The sequence below is a fragment of the Engystomops pustulosus genome, chromosome 4 (assembly GCF_040894005.1).
Source record: "Engystomops pustulosus chromosome 4, aEngPut4.maternal, whole genome shotgun sequence".
In the NCBI taxonomy this organism is placed as follows: domain Eukaryota; kingdom Metazoa; phylum Chordata; class Amphibia; order Anura; family Leptodactylidae; genus Engystomops; species Engystomops pustulosus.
The window spans coordinates 215642838-215663560 of NC_092414.1; the positions used below are offsets into that span (position 1 = coordinate 215642838).

General features: G+C 45.2%; 1 protein-coding gene across 1 annotated transcript; it reads left to right on the forward strand.

The window, feature by feature from the left end:
- Positions 1–1586: 1586 nt before the first annotated feature.
- On the forward strand, positions 1587–9448 carry LOC140128586 (extracellular calcium-sensing receptor-like). The gene is made up of 6 exons (XM_072150285.1): positions 1587–1813; positions 2254–2542; positions 3323–4156; positions 5091–5312; positions 6694–6811; positions 8544–9448. The coding sequence occupies exons 1-6, from the start codon at positions 1587–1589 to the stop codon at positions 9446–9448; spliced, it is 2595 nt and encodes an 864-aa protein (XP_072006386.1).
- The last annotated feature ends 11275 nt before the right edge of the window (positions 9449–20723 follow it).

Genomic DNA, 20723 nt, shown 5'->3' on the forward strand with positions numbered 1-20723 from the left:
AGTGCCTTCACTGACATTACAGAGTTATTAGGCAGTCACACAGTGTAATGGTTAGAATCTTTTATAAGGTATGTGGCACAATACTAACAGTCTCTTTGAAAGGGCAGGTAATGTATTGGGTTTAGCTTTTGTGGACACAAATCTTAATTGATACAATTTCATCCAAGTTAAAATACGGTAACTGAGGCTGGTTGAGTATAATTAGGGGAAACACGACAGGTCACAGCTTCTCAAGGTCCACAGTACAGGCACACTCCATGAAGTTAAACGGAACTGCTTGGTATTTTCAAAAGATCATCTCCATCATGGTGGTCCACATCAAGGTCTTAGCACAGAGCAGGTCAACGTGAAGTGATCTCTGGCTTTAGCTTTGCTCCCTAGCTGGATTCATCTTCCCTCACAGATTAGTCTGTGGTTCCCAGTCATTCCTATGCAGCTTATAAAATGACAACACCAGACACTGATCACTACACAACATCTACTCAAAGTCCAGAACAACCACCCCGAATATTGAAGGTTTCCACCCTTGACGGTAACTTGGTCATGTCATCACGTGTTCTGTGTGAATAGCAGTGTAGTGCATGTACTTCACCTGTACTCCATTCACTTCTATGTGACTTTCAGGACAGGGCTGCCTCACCGCAGCCCTACAGAAGTGAATTGAGAAATGGAGAAACATAAATACCCACTGTCAATTTATGAGGAACACTTGTGAGCCCCCATTCTGATAATAGGTGGGGATCCCAGCTCTGAAAGCAGTTAGTAAAAAGAAGACTATCTGGTTGACCAGAACCAGATTTGGTTCACCTCTTGAAATATATTGTACAGACCAAAATTATTATAGTGGTTTAGACAGCATGATAAATGTGGTTTTATTTTGGCACATGGTGTTATGTTTGCAGTGGATTTGCCACAGGTTGTCTGTTCACTCCAACAAAAAGTTGCAAATGTAAAGCAAAAAGGCAGATGCAACCATTTCTAGTTATATAAAAGACAGAATAATGATGTAACTGTAATGATATACCCCTCTTCTATCTATAATGTAGTATCTGTTTTTTTTTTATCTGATAAAAAAAAACTCTTTTGATAAAAAAAAATAAAATAAAAAAACTCAAAAAACAAATTACTCAACAAGTATAAAGTCACTTTATGTATTTCTCTTATGAATATAAAATTTGTAACTCCTCAGGAGTATGTGAGGTAAAGAGAATTAATCTCAGAGAAGTTAATGATGATGACATCTCCCCAGAGAGACAGCAAAATTAGGGAATTCATCATCTCTTCAAGGCAGCAGGGACTCATTTCATCTTAAGAAATAGATACAGATGAGGACTATGAATAGGGATTTTCACAGGTCTATATAGGGTTAATGTTATAATTGTTCTGTGAGCATTATAAATATGAGAGGACAGTCTGATGAACCTACAACACTTTGTGCAGTCCAGTAAAATCACAGGGGTTTAGTCATTGACCTGCTTTGTGGCTTTCATAGAACCACCGAAATTTTATTTTTTAGATTACTTGACAAAATTCCGAGAAATATTGAATATTTCATAACCAAATGTCTAATTTCCTCATGAAACAAGATGACGGACAAGTCTTTAGCCATTTGGGCCCTTGTTTTCTGTTGCTTCACCCACGCTTTCTACTCTCAAAAGCTGAATGACCAAAAATGCAGATTAGACTCCTCAGAACTAAGGGGAAGCACTTTGCCGGGAGACACAATAATTGGACTGATCTTCCCAATTTATCTAGACAGGATCTATCCAGAAATTTATTTTACTGAGACTCCACCTAAGACACTGTGTACCATGTAAGTAGTGTATTTGAAGATGTTTTTAGCCAGGCAAGGTCACCACAAGTGAACCTATATCTTAAATGGGAGAATAAAACTACGGCTAGATAGGATTACTGGATCGGAGTACTAGTACTGTGGTGTGTCCATATTTACAGAATAGGAGTACTAGTACTCTATTCTAGAGTGACAACTATATTATCAGCTACAATTCACTATATGATGGTAGCCATGTCCTTACAAACACATAGGCCTGCATCCATGGTGAAGCAGGAAGGGAATCTGTGAGGTGCTCTACATCATAATCATTTCTTGATTCTCAGTAGAAATCTACATGTTTATGGATTTGAATGCACCATGGTCTTGACTGTGAAGTTTCCAATAGATCAGATAGGACGATACTGTAGCTCTACATCATTACTAACTTATATCTAACACTGTCCTTTTTAATAATCAAGGTTTGCTGAAAATTACCAAATTCTTCAGACCGCACTATTCACAGTGGAGCAGATCAACAACGACCCCAACCTTCTGCCTAATGTGACTTTAGGAATACAAATGTATGATACCTGTGATACGCCTCACCTTGCTTTACAAGGAACCCTACAAGTGATGACCGGTCTTGATTCGGCCATCCCTAACTACCGCTGTCTTCAGGAGACACCACTCACTGCAATTGTTGGCGCTTCTCACTCAACCCATTCAATAGCCATGGCTCATATCCTGGGACTCACCAGACACCCACAGGTAAAACACCTAGGGCAGTGATGGCTAACCTATGGCACTGGTGCCAGAGGTGGCACTCAGAGCCCTTTCTGTGGGCACTCAGGCCATCACCAGAGATGACTCCAGGTATCTTCCCACAGTCCCAGACAGCCCAGGACTTGCTGTGCACAGAGCTATTTTAAAGTGACAGCTCTACCTGGGACTATTTTCTGCTTTATTGGTGTCCTCAGGTGCTGGTATCAATGAAAACTGTGACAGAGAAGGGAGTATAAATCACAAATTAAATTTCTATGTTGGCACTTTGCGATAAATAAGCGGGTCTTTGTTGTAGTTTGGGCACTCGGTCTCTAAAAGGTTTGCCATCACTGACCTAGAGCATGACCAGAATATATACTATATACAGCCAGCAATGTACTATATATACATGTTGCAAACCATGACTACATAAAAACACGTTTAGACCCATTAGTGTGAGTGTCAAGGGGTGCCATAGAGCGTCCTTTAAGAAATATCTAATAATTTGGGGGGCCTTTCTATGTGATGATATATAATAGTTAATGTGTACTGGGCCATTTCAACAGGGGCCATGATGTCCTTCTTGAAAGTAGATTTTGAGATGGGACCTGGATCCAGGAATTTTTTGGAGTTAGGAAGGAATTTTTCCCCACTATGGTGTATTTTAAACTTCCTCTTGATCAGTAAATGTAGGATTAGACATTGTATTTGATGAACCTTTGTCTTTATTCACCAAATTTTTAATTGTTCCCTTACAAAACTATTCTAACTCTACTTTAATTACAGATCAGTCAGTTCTCCACCAGTCCTATTCTGAGTGATCAAACAAAATTCCCTTCCTTCTTCAGGATTGTCCCAAGTGATACTTTCCAGTCTGATGGGCTTGCTCGTCTTGTATTGTATTATGGATGGTCTTGGGTGGGATTGTTAGCTGCTGACAATGATTATGGTCAATATGGAATCCAGCTGGTTAAGCAAGAATTAATCAAGGCCGGGGCTTGTGTGGAGTACATGGAGAATATTCTAATGAGTCAACCAGATCGCAACGCCCCACACATTATCCGAGTCATTAAGAGGTCAACATCTAAAGTTGTGGTGGTGTTCTGCAATGATGCTGATCTGATGCCGGTTTTGAATGAATGGATGAAACATAATGTCCCGAAGAAAGTCCTCATTGCTAGTGATGCTTGGTCTATCACTAATATATTCTCCATCAGGAAATATTCAGACCTTCTCTCAGGAACCATTGGCTTTGCCTTTTCTAGTGGAACACTTCCGGGATTAAAGGAATTTCTCAATAATATTGATCCTTCGGTGTCTTTCGGGAAAGAATGGACAAAGATATTTTGGGAGCAGACGTTTAATTGTACATACGCCCCTGGCGGAAATATCTCAGCTTCACAACCTGACCCGACAGTGAAACAATGCACAGGAACTGAAAGCTTAGAAAACATCCAGAACATATACACTGATGTGTCCAACTTGAGACATTCATACAATATCCATACTGCGGTACATGTGGTGGCCAACGCTTTGGAGGATCTCAGAAGGTGTCAACCTGGGAAGGGTACATTTTCATTGTCAATATGTGCAGATAAACAGAATTATATGCCTTGGCAGGTAATTCTTTTGCTCTAATATCTTACTTTTACAAAATATCTAGAAAATTACTTAGGGAATGTCTAATAATTCAATGAATTTTATCTCAATTTGTAACATGTTGAACATGGATGAACTTGTTCACGGTGAGCAACTCCAATAAAGCCCTAAGAAAGACCTTGATAGTCATTATTAGGTCGTTTGCACTTTGACAAACTAGATGATATTTTGGTTCTACAATGTGTCATGTAGACATGGTTCCTGGATTTCCCACCACTTTTGGAAACGCCAGGGTTGTAACTACAGAAGACAAAGGGGGTGCCTTAGTTGGACACATAAGCCATTTCTTCCCTATATGAAAAGAATAGTTCTATTATTCATTGGGGCAGATTTACTTACCCGACCCATTCGCGATCCAGCGGCGCGTTCTCTGCGCTGGATTCGGGTACGGCTGGGATTTATGAAGGTAGTTCCTCCGCCGTCCACCAGGTGGCGCTGCTGCGCTGAAAAGCATCTCAACGCACCGGAATGCACCGAGCTGGACCAGGTGAAGGTAAGCGCTTCCCAAGCGACACATTTTCGGTTTTTAAATGCGGCGGTTTTTCCGAATACGTCGGGTTTTCGTTCGGCCACGCCCCCCGATTTCTGTCTCGCAGATGCCGGCGCCGATGCGCCACAATCCCATCGCGTGCGCCACAATCCCGGGGCAATTCAGGTACAATCGGCCCAAATCGGAAATATTCGGGTAACACGTCGGGAAAACGCGAATCGGGTCCTTAGTAAATGACCCCCATTATGTTTGTTGGGTGGGGGGACTGACTCTGCATTGGGGACCATCTCTGTTATCATTGGTTTAAAATATGATTTATTTCTAATTTTAGGATCATTGTCATGTGTCTCCACAATAATAATGGAACAATAATGTGTTTACGTCCAGTTTTTTCCTGTCTTTCAGGTCTTACACTATATGAAAAGGGTTAGATTCAGACTCAACAGTGGCAGAGAACTGTTTTTTGATGAAAATGGAGATTCACCTGCAGTTTATGACATTGTGAACTGGCAGCTGACAACAGAAGGTCTCTTATACCAGGCCAAGGTCGGCAGCTATGATACCTCCTCCAGAGAAATATTTACTATCAACACAAGTTCAATCCTTTGGCCTATAGAAGATTATCAGGTATGACAGTGATGGCTAACCTATGGCACTGGTGCCAGAGGTGGCACTCAGAGCCCTTTCTGTGGGCACTCAGGCCATCACCAGAGATGACTCCAGGTATCTTCCTGCAGTCCCAGACAGCCCAGGACTTGCTGTGCACAGAGCTATTTTAAAGTGACAGGACTACCTGGGACTATTTTCTGCTTTATTGGTGTCCTCAGGTGCTGGTATCAATGAATACTCTGACAGAGAAGGGAGTATAAATCATAAATTACATTTCTGTGTTGGCACTTTGCGATAAATAAGCGGGTCTTTATCGTAGTTTGGGCGCTCGGTCTCTAAAAGGTTTGCCATCACTGAGGTATGATAATAAACAGGACAAAAAATTGTTAATTCAATAGTCTGGTCACAGAATGTCATGCTACAAATCAATTTCATGGGCCTTTCGGTGCTTGAAAACCGTACCCAGAGCTGCCTGTGATTGGCAACTCCCTTGCAGGATCTTTCCATAGGGAGAGCTGGGTGGGAGTTTTAGCTTGTTTTGTCTGCAGCTGTGGCTTAAAGAGGACCTGTCACCCCGAAAATGACCCCCACCAAATGTGCCCCCCATAATCCTCTCCCCAGCCCCTTTCTCCCCAGACAGTTTTTTAAAAAAATGTATTTGTGGTAAGTTGATTTAAACTGATCCAACCTCTTACTAAATAAGAGGTCAGATTCTTGTATCTTGTGCGCTTGCAGTCGGCGTTATTCATAAGGGGGCCGGCCGACACATCTAGTCTGATGTTTTTCCTGGAGAGAAGTGGCTTCTTTGCTGCCCTCCTGGACACCAGGCCTTGCTCCAGGAGTCTCCGCAGTGTCACAGTGCGTGCAGATGCCTCACACCTGCTGCTGCCATTCCTGAGCTCTGCGATGCTGGGAGCCCCATCCCCAAGCTGAGACACTTGTAAGAGACGCTCCTGCCGCTTGCTGGTCCTTCTTGGGAGCCTTGGAGCCCTTTTTGGAAACAATAGAACCTCTCTCCTTTAATTCCTGCAATGAAGGGGAAATGTGTTTTGCGGGAAAAAGTTCATTTTCTAGACAAATATTGACTTTGCAATTAACTGCTGTTAGGCTGATCACTTTTTATAACATTCTGAAGTTTATGCAAATTACCATTATAAAACCTGATGCCGGAGACTTTGTAAAAAATTAACATTTGTCTCATTCTCAAAACTTATGGCCATGAATGTATACCCAGCATCAATGCAGTGTGGTCAGTGCAGAAGTCTATTGTCACCACTGGAGATGGGCAGATGATGAGGAACCAAGGAGAAGTTGGAATCAGAGTATAAAGGATTGATGCCAGAATTATAAGATACAAAATGGATACAAGGATAAATTATTATGCTTTCCTGTTCCCTAGGTCTCACAATGTAGTAAAAGTTGTCCGCCTGGTTTCAGAAAAGCCACTAAGATTGGACAGCCCATGTGTTGCTATGAATGTGTCCCCTGTGGTCCTGGAGAGATCTCCAATCAGACAGGTGAGTTGGTCAAAGAGGCTCTAAGGAGGGGTAATAACATTTAAAATAAAAATATATCTCCCTACTCCCGATCCCCACTACACTGCACTTCTAGTGTGCTCCAATCAGTGATTGGCTAAGAAGCCCATATTAGCATATCCAGTGATATTGGGAGATACCGAGGAATTCGAATGCAACATGGACTGGGAGCGGCTGTACTAGATTCATGGGGTGAAATGGGTCATAATAAGTAACTTTTCCAGTAATCTAATCCTCCAGGAAAAGCACTCAAAGTCAAAAATATTTAGGAAAAAACACTGAAATGGAAATGTTATTTTTGTTGCTCTCTGGATTGACATTACTGCCTTGTCTGTGGCTCCTTTACAGTTTTGGCACCCGGGGGTTGTGACCAAATCATATAATTTATGTAGAAGTATTATGTTTATTGTATGGAACCAATATTGTATATCTGTCGATTTTATTTGAGCACTGTATGGGGGTATGTATAGTGTGTGGCACTTCTCAGTACATGATGGTGACAGCATTGTACCAAATGTCTGGTAGGACATTGACAATCAGACACTTAATGATTGTTTGTACACTAATAGGACATGATGCAGGGAGGAGAGATGATTTTAACTTAAAGCCTTAAAGTTGCTGCTATATCCTTTTAACCATCCCCCCCCAATTTAATGAGAACCTATCAGTGTGGTACACTTAACCACCGACAGGTCCTCATGGACCAGTGATTTAGTGTCCAAAATCCCCCTTTCTCAAATCTCTATTTGCCCTCTCTGCAAATAAATAACTTCTATACTTACCTCGTTTTGGTGCCCTGATGACTGCGCAGTCACACGGTGAAGCTGGCGTACTATACCCTACCTTCACTATGCAGTGGTGTGCAGCTCTGGCTTTATCAAAGTACTGCGCATATGCAAAGAGCACATTTTAAGGGGTAGAATGTGCCTCATCAGACCCATCTCTAGGCAGTCTTTTTTTTTATAGGGTCCATGTAGGGACTTGGTAAAGGGCAATTTGGGGCATTAAACCACTGGTCCATAAAAACCTGTGGTTAGTTTAGTGTCCCTAATTGCCCTGATAAGTCCTCTTTAAGCCCCATTGACATTCATGATCATCATAATAATTAGTCAATGTTGGAAAAAGAGAACATACCATTAGATTCATGATTAATTAATCACTAATGGTGGCATTCACACTTGGAGTTTCTGCCTCTTGTGCAACCAGAACTTACCGTTCAGTATGGGCCAAACAGTTGCAAGTCACATTTATGTATGAGAAGCAAAGATGATTGTGTATAAAATGATGGTAGCCTCATATTCATTACTGTAGAGGATTATGAGATGAAAGTCAAATGCTCAAAACATTGTTATAATGTAATACTACAATGCTGTGATTAGATAATACCACCATAATAGCTGTAATAGCCTTGTAGGAGTGAGGAGCTCCCAAAGAACAATGCACTCGACCCCAGCTTTCCTCAAGATTGGTTGTTAGGAATAGATTGAGGTAGTGCATTGCAGAGATTAGGTGCAGCTCAGGAGAAGTCCTGGAGATGTGTGTAGGGGGTTTAAATTAAAGAAGAAAGTCATCTTAGATCACTAGACCATCTCATAAGAGAAGAATCCAACCACATCTTGACTTGATAAAACCACCATCCACCGACCACCAATATAACATTGCCATACAGTGACTGTTATATACAGTGTAATTATATCTTTTACTTTTTCTTTAGATTCCGTTTCTTGCTCAAAATGTCCCTGGGATGAGTGGCCAAACCTGGAAAACTCCCAATGTCTTCCAAAAACTGTAGAATATCTTTCCTACGAAGATACACTAGGAGCAGCACTGACCGTCATGAGTCTTGGCTCCTTCTTAGTCCCCATTACTGTTATGAGGTTGTTCATTCGACATAAAAACTCCCCTCTAGTTAAGGCTAATAATTACTACATCAGTTGTCTTCTCTTGATATCTCTATCAATGTGTTTCCTTTGTCCTCTGATGTTCATTGGCTACCCGAGGCATGAAACGTGTCTGCTCCGACAGGTGGTTTTCGGGATGACGTTTGCTCTTTCCATCTCTTGTGTTTTGGCAAAAACTGTTATCGTAATATTCGCTTTCATGGCCACTAAACCAGATCTGCGGAAATGGATCAATCCCAAGGTCTCATACATGGTCATTTTGAATTGTTCCTTTCTGCAACTTTCTTTGTGTATCGCCTGGTTGTCTCTAACTCCTCCATTCCCTCAAGCTAACACACAGTCCAAAGTGGCAATAATTATCATTGAATGTAATGAAGGTTCTCCCTTTGCCTTCTGGACCATGTTGAGTTATCTCTTTCTTTTGGCCTCCATTAGCTTCATTGTTGCCTTCCTGGCTCGGAGGCTTCCCGACAGCTTCAATGAAGCCCAGTTCATTACCTTCAGCATGTTGGCCTTCCTCAGCGTCTGGATATCTTACATCCCAGCTTCCCTCAGTGCTCAGGGCAAGTACACAGTGGCTATGGAGATCTTTGCCATCTTGGCTTCTAGTTGGGCTTTGATCATCTGTATGTTCTTTCCTAAATGTTTCATCATATTGTTCCAACCTGAGATGAACTCTAGAGAATATCTTGCAAGAAGGTCGGTCATAAGGAAATAATTTGAAATAACTTTCCAGAAATGTTATTAATCTATTATTTTACCATAATAAATAGTATTTAATAAACAGAATATTGGTATTACATTTCCGAATTCCTGTAAAAACAATGTATGGGGGAAGCAAAAAACCTTAATCAGAGGATTAAAAACGTGGGAAAAATGGAGCTCCCACATAATGGGTACTAAAGTTTTTAGATAGAGAGTCAAAAAAAGAGACAATTATGCATTATGTGCAGTTCGACTCTCCAATGTTTAGTCTTCATTAATTGGCACACCCTTCACACACGAAAAGCCCATAAACTGTGTCCATCATAATTATGTTGGACTTACCGACATAAATGTGGCACCCGATGTGAGTACGCACTGAAACGTTCCTTTAGGTGCACAATACTGGCAGAAAATCTACATAAAACTTGCTCAGACCAGTTAATAAATGTGAGCCGATAGGTGGTGCCCAAGTGTAGCACATTTTTGGTGCAAGTGATGGAAGGATGGATATTGACCTGATAGGACTATACGTGCACTTTGAGAAATTGATGCAACAGATGGTCCCTTTTAGATTCAGCTGTCCTGACCTCAGGAACAGAAAATGTTCTTAAGAGGTTTTCATTTATTGTATAAAAAAAAATAAAGAAGCCATGCGTTTCGACACAGGACTTGGGCCATCAGTCAAGCTCATCGTTCATTTGTAAGGCCTTTAGTAAGAATACTTTATCTTCGTCCTTTGGGCCAGAAGTATTGGTTGTACTGATTTAAGGGATGTCATATCTGACTAAGCACAAAAATCTTAAGGGGCCCTGGACCCTTCATTGCAGAAATTAGAGCCCTGATAGATTTCTATTCATCGACACATGATATCGACTGTTGGGGGCCTTAAGTGGTTTTAAGCAAGGAATAACATATTGAGATGAGCGAACATACTCGTTCGAGCATTAGCGTACTCGAAACTGCTCGTTGCTCAGACGAATACTTCGCCCGCTCGAGAAAATGGCAGCTCCCGCCGTTTTGCTTTTTGGCGGCCAGAAACAGAGCCAATCACAAACCAGGAGACTCTGCACTCCACCCAGCATGACGTGGTACCCTTACACGTCGATAGCAGTGGTTGGCTGGCCAGATCAGGTGACCCTGGGATAGACTAGCCGCTGCCCGCGCTGCTCGGATCATTCTGTGTCTGGATGCCGCTAGGGAGAGAGCTGCTGCTGGTCAGGGTTAGCGTTAGTGTGCAGGTAGATTACTGTTAGGCAGGAGTGATTCTCCAAGAACCCAACAGCCCTTCTTAGGGCTACAATAACGTTATACTTTTTTTTTTTTTGTTTGCTTGTGGCTGGGCTTGCTGGCACTAGTAGTGCAGCTAGTACCATATTGTGAGGAATTTGCAGGGGGACTTGCTACCGTTGTGTTTAGCTCTTAGTGACACGCATATCCACCTCAAACACCAAAGTGGGACAATTTATTAGGGGTTTGAGTAGAATTAGGCAGAGTCTGCTGATTTATTTTTTTTTTAGCTGTATTTCATTTTATAGCTCAAACTCATCTTGCAAAGCAGTGTGCTTTCATTGTAGGCTACAAAATAGCCATAGGAGAACCCCAACGGCTTACTTAGGCCTACAATAGCGTTATATTTTCCTTTTTTTTGTTTGCTTGTGGCTGGGCTTGCTGGCACTAGTAGTGCAGCTAGTACCATACTGTGAGGAATTTGCTGGGAGACCTGCGACCGTTGTGTTTAGCTCTTAGTGACACGCATATCCACCTCAAACACCAAAGTGGGACAATTTATTAGGGGTTTGAGTAGAATTAGGAAGAGTCTGATGATTTTTTTTTTTTTTTTTGCTGTATTTCATTTTATAGCTCAAACTCATCTTGCAAAGCACAAAATCCAGTTGTGTGCTGTCAGTGTAGGTTAGAAACTAGCCATAGCAATAGGATAGCATCGTTTTGTTAAAAAAAATAAAAAACTAAAAAAAAATAAACACAAAATTATTTTTTTTTCAAGTTTACACTTTAATTTGGAAAATGTTTAACCCGAGGGCTAGGGGTAGAGGACGAGGGCATGGACGTGGGCGTCCAACTACTGCAGGGGTCAGAGGCCGTGGTCCTGGGCGGGGTGAGACACCACCTGCTGATGAGGGAGCAGGGGAACGCCGCAGAGCTACACTCCCTAGGTTCATGTCTGAAGTTACTGGGACTCGTGGTAGAGCACTGTTGAGGCCAGAACAGTGCGAAGAGGTGATGTCGTGGATTGCGGACAATGCTTCTAGCCATTTGTCCACCAGTCAGTCTTCCACGCAGTCCACCCATGTCACCGAAATCGGCACTCCTCCAGCTCCTCCACGTCAGCCTCCTTCCCCCCAGTCTGCCCCCTCCCACCAAAATTTGGCATTTGAACCGGCATACTCTGAGGAACTGTTTTCTGGACCCTTCCCACAGTCACAAACCACTTGTCCTGCTGCTGCTGAGCTATTTTCCGATGCCCAGGTTTTCCACCAGTCGCAGTCTGTGGGTGATGATGACATTATTGACGTAGTGGAAGAAGTATGTAAAGAGGTGTCGGACGATGAGGAGACACGGTTGTCAGACAGTGGTGAAGTTGTTGTCAGGGCAGGAAGTCCGAGGGGGGAGCAGACTGAGGGATCGGAGGATGATGAGGTGACAGACCCAAGCTGGGTTGATAGGCCGGGTGAACACAGTGCTTCTTCGACGGAGTCCAATAGCAGAACAGGTTGGAAGAGGCAGTGGTGGGGCCAGACGGAGAGGCAGGGCCAGAGCTGGTGCATCAGCGCCAAATGTTGCCCGTAGTCAAGCTCCCATGGCGAGGGCTAGATTTTCAGAAGTCTGGAGGTTCTTTAAAGAAACACCGGATGACCGACGGACTGTGGTGTGCAACCTTTGCCAAACCAGGATCAGCAGGGGTTCCACCACTACTAGCTTAACTACCACCAGTATGCGCAGGCATCTGAATGCTAAACACCCCACTCAATGGCACCAAGCCCGTTCACCTCCGGCCGGGCACACCACTGCTCCTTCCCCTGTGTCATCTGCTAGTCAGCCCCCTGCCCAGGACCCCGGCCCAAACACCTCCCGTGCGAAAACCCCATCTTCGCCTCCACGATCCTCCACAGCATCCACCAGCGTTCAGCTCTCCATACCCCAGACGCTGTAGCGCAAAAGGAGGTATAGCGCAACCCACCCACACGCCCAAGCCCTCAACGTCCACATCTCCAAGTTGCTTAGCCTGGAGATGCTGCCCTATAGGCTGGTAGAGACCGAGGCCTTTCGAAACCTCATGGCGGCGGCCGCCCCTCGGTATTCGGTCCCCAGCCCTGCACAAGCACGTGTCAGAGAACATCCTCCGTGCCCTGACCAACGGCGTTTCTGACAAGGTCCACCTGACCACGGACACGTGGACGAGTGCTGCCGGGCAGGGCCACTATATATCGCTGGCGGCACATTGGGTTAACTTGGTGGAGGCTGGAACCGAGTCTGACCCTGGGGCTGGTCATATACTGCCGATGCCGAGGATTGCGGGGCCTACCTCGGTCCAGGTCTCAAAGGCCTACTATGCCTCCTCCTCCTCCCACCCCTCCTCCACCTCCTCCTCTGAATTACCATCCGTGGGCATGGCGCCATCAGTCGGTAGCTCTAGGCACAGCAGCAGTGCCATCGCTAAGCGACAGCAGGCGGTGCTCAAACTGCTGAGCCTAGGTGATAAAAGGCACACCGCCCAAGAGTTATTACAGGGCATCACGGCGCAGACTGATCTGTGGCTGTCACCGCTGAACCTGAAGCCAGGCATGGTTGTGTGTGACAACGGCCGTAACCTGGTGGCAGCTCTGCAACTCGGCAGACTGACACATGTGTCATGCCTGGCCCATGTGTTAAATCTCATAGTTCAGTGTTTCCTCAAGACATACCCCAATCTGTCTGATTTGCTCACGAAGGTGCGCCGCATCTGTGCGCATTTCAGGAAGTCCAGCACAGATGCTGCCACTCTCAGGGCAGCGCAGCGCCGCCTCCAACTGCCCGCTCACCGACTGTTGTGCGACGTGCCCACGAGGTGGAATTCAACACTAACCATGTTATCCAGAGTTTACCAGCAGCGCAGAGCGATTGTAGACTGCCAGATGTCAACTTCCACCAGAACTGGTAGTCAGGTCAGTCAGCTTCCTCAAGTCTACAATGAGGAGTGGACGTGGATGTCTGATATCTGTCAGGTGCTGAGTAACTTTGAGGAGTCAACACAGATGGTCAGTGGTGATGCCGCCATCATCAGCCTCACCATCCCGCTGCTTGGCCTGTTGAAAAACTCTCTGGTCAGCATGAAGTCGGAAGCTTTGCGCTCGTCACAAGAGACGGGGGAAGAAGATTCCCTTGTTGATAGCCAAAGCACCCTTAGGTCTGTTTCTCAGCGCATATCGGAGGAGGTGGAGGAGGATGAGGAGGAAGAGGAGGAGAATGTTGGCGAGACAGAAGAGGGGACCATTGTTCAGTACTTCACTGTTCAGCGTGTATGGGGAGAAGAAGAGGAGTTGGAGGAGTTGGAGGAGGAGGAAAGGGACAGTCAGGCCAGTGAGGGGAGTGAATTCTTGCGCGTTGGGACTCTGGCGCATATGGCAGATTTCATGCTAAGCTGCCTATCCCGTGACCCTCGCGTTCAAAGAATTTATTCCAGCACCGATTACTGGGTATTCACTCTCCTGGACCCACGGTACAAGCAAAGTCTTTCCACTCTCATCCCTGGAGAGGAAAGGAGTGTGAGAATGCATGAATACCAGCAGGCCCTGGTGCACAAGCTGAAACAGTATTTCCCTTCTGACTTTGCCAGTATTTCCCTTCTGCCTTTGCCAGTTTTATGTCACCCCAGCAAGACACTGTCACCTGTCCCCAGTCTCGGCAGAGTAGGGCTGATCTTTACAGAAAGATGGTGAGGGAGTACGTAGCTGACCATACCATCGTCCTAAATGATCACACAGCTCCCTACAACTACTGGGTTTCAAAGCTGGACATGTGGCACGAACTGGCGCTGTACACCTTGGAGGTTCTTGCCTGCCCTGCTGCTAGCGTGTTGTCCGAGCGGGTTTTCAGTGCAGCTGGTGGCATCATCACCGATAAGCGTACACGCCTGTCGACTGACAGCGCTGACAGGCTGACGCTTATTAAGATGAATAAAGCCTGGATTTCTCATAATTTCCAATCTCCACCAGGTGAAGGAAGCTCAACCTGAATAATTTATCCACTCCTCCTCCTCCTCATTTTCCTCCTTCTCCTCCTCTTTGTACACTAAAGCATAGGAAACTGGCTATTTTTTGCTAGGTCCAACTGGCTCTAGCTATAGTACTCTATGTATTTAATTTTTCTGGAGGGCCACCTACCCGGTCCTCTGTTTTAAGCAATTTTTGGGAGTGCCACATACAGGCACTCAATCTATTTAATTTTTCTGGAGGACCACCTACCTGCTCCTCTGGTTTGAAAACTTTTTTGGACTGCCACATACAGGCACTCAATTTATGTAATTTTTCTGGAAGACCACCTACCTGCTCCTCTGGTTTGAAAACTTTTTTCGACTGCCACATACAGGCACTCCATCTATTTAATTTTTCTGGCGGACCACCTACCTGCTCCTCTGGTTTGAAAACTTTTTTGGACTGCCATATACAGGCACTCAATTTATTTAATTTTTCTGGAGGACCACCTACCTGCTCCTCTGGTTTGAAAACTTTTTTGGACTGCCACATACAGGCACTATCCAAATTAAATTGTCTCCATAGCAGCCTCCACATGTCGTCTTTTTAGCTGGCTCCACACGTTGTCTCCATTGCTACCTCCCCACGTCATCGCCATAGCTGCCTCCAAAAGTCGTCCATATAGCTGCCTCCATACATGGTCCCCTTATCAAACGAGCTGTGTCAGGCAGAATTTTGGGTTGTTTTCATGGATTCCACATCAAACTTGTTAACTTTGTCGCCACCCTGCTGTGTAATCCACAAAATATACTGGCAAACTTTTATCATTTACCAATATTATTTCAGCGCTTCTTGCGCATCTGTTTACATTCCCCTCACCCGCCATATCCCAAACTTATAAGAACGCTACTACACTTGATCTTATACAAAAGGTTCTTAGAAGTGCTGTTTGGGGAGTAGCCTAGAGACAGGGGCTTGGATTTGCGAAAGCTCGCCTGGCAGCGGAGCGCCAGCTCCATCCCAAGATCCTCCGAATTACCATCCGTGGGCATGGCGCCATCAGTCGGTAGCTCTAGGCACAGCAGCAGTGCCGTCGCTAAGCGACAGCAGGTGGTGCTCAAACTGCTGAGCCTAGGCGATAAAAGGCACACCGCCCAAGAGCTATTACAGGGCATCACGGCGCAGACCGATCTGTGGCTGGCACCGCTGAACCTGAAGCCAGGCATGGTTGTGTGTGACAATGGCCGTAACCTGGTGGCGGCTCTGCAACTCGGCAGACTGACACATGTGCCATGCCTGGCCCATGTGTTAAATCTCATAGTTCAGCGTTTCCTCAAGCCATATCCCAAACTTATAAGAACGCTACTACACTTGATCTTATACAAAAGGTTCTTAGAAGTGCTGTTTGGGGAGTAGCCTAGAGACAGGGGCTTGGATTGGCGAAAGCTCGTCTGGCAGCGGAGCGCCAGCTCCATCCCAAGATCCAACTAACATAGTTTTAACTGCAGCAACTTTAAACTACTACTAGTTCACTGCCTCCATACATGGTCCCCTTATCAAACGAGCTGTGTCAGGCAGAATTTTGGGTTGTTTTCATGGATTCCACATCAAACTTGTTAACTTTGTCGCCACCCTGCTGTGTAATCCACAAAATATACTGGCAAACTTTTATCATTTACCGATATTATTTCAGCGCTTCTTGCGCATCTGTTTACATTCCCCTCACCCGCCATATCCCAAACTTATAAGAATGCTACTACACTTGATCTTATACAAAAGGTTCTTAGAAGTGCTGTTTGGGGAGTAGCCTAGAGACAGGGGCTTGGATTGGCGAAATCTCGCCTGGCAGCGGAGCGCCAGCTCCATCCCAAGATCCAACTAACATAGTTTTAACTGCAGCACCTTTAATCTACTACTAGTTCACTGCCTCCATACATGGTCCCCTTATCAAACGAGCTGTGTCAGGCAGAATTTTCAGATGTTTCACCAGATACATAGTGGAACGCGGCCCATCTGTCGCCGCCATGCTGGAGACCTGAAGTTGCAATCATAGCAGCGCAATATGGATGCCCCATACTGTGGCTCTTAATCATGGAACCATTTCCGTAAAAACAATTAAAAATAGAACCACTATGCTATTCCATTATTCCTAGGTGAAATATTCAAACGAGACGGCCTGCTTCAGGCCCATTTTGGGTGGGGAGGAGCCGAGAGACAGAGGCTTGGACAGGCAAAAGCTCGCCTGGCAGCGGACCGCCAGCTCCATCCCAAGATTAGGCAGCCTCAGAGGCATCCATGCATGCTGCCCCTGCTGTTTCCTGTCCATTTTGCCTCCACGATCCTCCACAGCGTCCACCAATGTCTCATTTCAACTCTCTATACCCCAGACGCTGGAGCACGAGAGGATATGCAGCACATCATCCCCTTATCAAACGAGCTGTGTCAGGCAGAATTTTCAGGTGTTTCACCAGATACATAGTGGAACTCGGCCCATCTGTCGCCGCCATGCGGGAGACCTGAAGTTGCAATCATAGCAGCGCAATATGAATGCCCCATACTGTCGCTCTTAATCATGGAAGTCGTCTCCATGGCTGCCTCCACATGTCGTCCCCTTATCAAAAGAGCTGTGTCAGGCTCATTTTTCGAGTGTTTCACCAGATACGTTATGGAACTTGGTCACTATGTCGCCACCATGCTGTGTTATCGACTAAATATACCGTCAACCTTTTGTTCACATAGGAAATCATTTCACCTCCTTTGAGTCCATTTAGGGTATGTCGCCATGACACTCTCTAGCCTGCCACTGCTGCCGCTGCCTCTGCATGCCGTCCCCTATAGTGTCAGGGTCAATTCTTGGATGTTTTAGATGCTATCTAGCCTCATTCGGTCACTCTGTCATGGCCATGCTGTTGCCCATAATTTTGGCATAATGGTGCGATTAAGCAGCCTCAGAGGCATCCATGCATGCTGCCCCTGCTGTTTCCTGTCCATTTCCGTGGTGTTTCCATCCTTTTCTGAGGTTCCCAGGTGTTTGGCCAAGCTTCCCTGTGCAGACCCTTGGTCCCCTTGAAAAATGCTCGAGTCTCCCATTGACTTCAATGGGGTTCGTTATTCGAGACGAGCACTTGAGCATCGGGAAAAGTTTGTCTCGAATAACGAGTACCCGAGCATTTTAGTGCTCGCTCATCTCTAATAACATACAATAAAATAAAACTACTTCAAGATGATATTCAAGGAGCCTAAAAACTTAGGAGGCAACACAGTGAAGATGTTAAACAATATATAGTATAATATATATTATAGTATATTGCAGTTTATATTACTATAGTTTATATTGTATATAGTTTATATTACAACAGTTTATATTACTATTGTATCATATAATAGTAATATACCTATGTACTCGAGTATAAGCCGACCCTAGTATAAGCCCTATTTTTACCACCAAAAACTGACTCGAGTATAAGCTGAGGGTGGGAAATGCATTGATCACAAACCCCCCAAGTAAATAACCTGCCAGCCCCCAGTAGTATATAGCCAGTCAGCTCCCAGTAGTATACAGCCAGCAAGTCCCCAGTAGTATATAGCCGGCCTGTCCCCTGTAGTATACAGCCAGCCCAGCCTACCCCCAGTAGTATACAGCCAGCCCAGACTGCCCCCTGTAGTATACAGCCAGCCCAGCCTGCCCCCAGTAGTATACAGCCATCCAAGCCTGCTCCCAGTAGTATACAGCCCGCCCAGCCCGCCCCAGGTAGTATAAAGCCAGCAAAGCCTGCCACCAGTAGTATACAGCCAGCCCAGCCTGCCCCCAGTAGTATACAGCCAGCCCAGCCTGCCCCCAGTAGTATACAGCCATCCAAGCCTGCTCCCAGTAGTATACAGCCAGCCCAGCCTGCCCCCAGTAGTATACAGCCATCCCAGCCTGGCCTCAGTAGTATACAGCCAGCCCAGCCTGCTCCCAGTAGTATACAGCCAGCCTAGCCTGCCTCTAATAGTATACAGCCAACCAAGCCTGCCCCCAGTAGTATACAGCCAGCCCAGCCTGCCCCAGTAGTATACAGCCAGCCCAGTCTGCCCCCAGTAGTATACAGCCAGCCAAGCCTGCCCCCAGTAGTATACAGCCAGCCAAGCCTGCCCCAGTAGTATAAAGCCAGCCCAGCCTGCCCCCAGTAGTATACAGCACTGCCCAGCCTGCCCCCAGTAGTATACAGCCATCCAAGAAAAAAATGCAGCCAGCGACTTTTCACATATGAAAAGTCGCCAGAAGCAGCGAGTGCACCGGTGCGGGGACACTAACGGCCTGCGATGGCCCACTCCCGGCCACGGACCCCCCCCACCTCCCTTCACACCCCACTGGCGTGAAGGTGGCGGATCAGGGCAAATAATCGCAAAAGCTAGCAATAAGCTAGCATTTTCGAATATTTCAGGGCCTCTGCGCCACTGCACAGAGGTCCTGATAAAAATGCCCCATAATGTCCTGGAGTTGGGTCATTAGGAAATCTGTTCCATGGCCCAAGGAACCAAGTGAGACTAACCTGGGCTGGGCTTGCCTAACTCAGATACTCAGGTACTGAGGCTATTTGTCTTATCCCAGGATCCCTTTTACTTAACCCTTTCACGACCCGTGACGTAATAGCAAATGTATGAAAACATTATAAAACCTATATAAATTTGGTATCCCTGTAATCACACAGACCCAAAGATCCAAGCCCACAGGAAGACGGCACAAATGCGTTTTTTTACCAATTTCACTGCATTTGGAATTTTTTTCCTGCTTCCTAGTACACGGCATGGAATATTCAATACCATCACTATGAAGTGCAATTTGTTACGCAGAAAATAAGCCTTCACACAGCTCTGTACATGGAAAAATAAAAAAGTTATGGATTTTTGATCATGGGGAGTAAAAAATTAAAATGAAAAAACAATAAAGGGCCAGGTCCTGAAAGGGTTAAACTACATACTTCTTAAGGCAAATATGCAAATACATTCTCCATGAGGGGAAAAGGAAAACCACTCCTCTTATGCTGCCTTGTGAGGCAGCCCCTTAACTCCAAGCATGACTTTCAGGAAGCCTAATGACATAATGCAGGATTAAAGCCAAACCAGTATATCTATATCAGAAGGAACAGGTTCCCAACTATAGACAGCACTGTTTTGATGTGGTTTCATCTCTTCGCTACAGCGTAGGGAATTGGTTTGTCATTAGTTATTGGGCTTCCTGAAGGTCATGCTTGATGTTAAAGGGACTGCCTTTCAAGCAAAAGAGGCATAGTTTTCCTTTTTCCATCATGGAAAACGTATTTGCATATTTCCCAGAATCCGCCATTGAAGCATCACAGTAATTGATTGGCTGGTAACGCATGGTGTCTAGACTGACCAAACCTATAAGTATATGACCTCACTAGAGGTCTGGATTTGTCCCTCTAGAGATTAATGTGTCTCTTTGTGCTGGTACCACAGGGATTGCTGTTGTGCTGCTTATGCAGCAGAGCCCACCTGGCTGCATAAGAGATTCTGCGCAGCCAAGCTGACCACTGGCCCATGCTGACATTCCTGCAAGTCATTGGTGCTCATTATCACCAGACAAACAGACAGCCAATCTACAGCAAAACTAGCCTCTAAAAGGAAGATATCCCCAACCTGCTGTTTTTCTGCTGTTACAAACTTGCCAATCAAAGGAACCAAGAGTTGTTAAGAATCTCTGCTTCTCTCTGTGTGTCCCAGGCCTGATGCTACCATCACAGGCCTTCTAGATGGGGTGACAGACACCTACACTGGTAGTGCCCCAGGGTGATACTTTCTCCCCCACCCCCCTCTTCTTGCTTCACCTTGCTGGCACAGCTTTCATAGATGCAAATGAGAGTTGTATCAACAATGTGGCTGGACAGAATAAACAGAATGGTAGCACATAATGTGGTAAGTACTGAGGAATTCAATGTTCTACAACTTCAAGTGTAATATGTAGTGTAAAATGTAGAAGTGTTCTGGTACAAGTTTGGAGAGGCTATTGGGATATTCTAAAATGTAGTTGAATTGTCACTTGTTGGCTCTTTAAGAACACAGGGGTCAGCACAAGAGAAATCCCAGCAGAAG

Bases quoted from the DNA above. Each gene is read 5' to 3' on its own strand.
- LOC140128586 (XM_072150285.1), top strand. From the start codon at position 1,587: ATGACGGACAAGTCTTTAGCCATTTGGGCCCTTGTTTTCTGTTGCTTC. The intron at 4,157-5,090 runs GTAATTCTTTTG...CCTGTCTTTCAG, and splicing joins AGAATTATATGCCTTGGCAG to GTCTTACACTATATGAAAAG. The intron at 6,812-8,543 runs GTGAGTTGGTCA...CTTTTTCTTTAG, and splicing joins AGAGATCTCCAATCAGACAG to ATTCCGTTTCTTGCTCAAAA.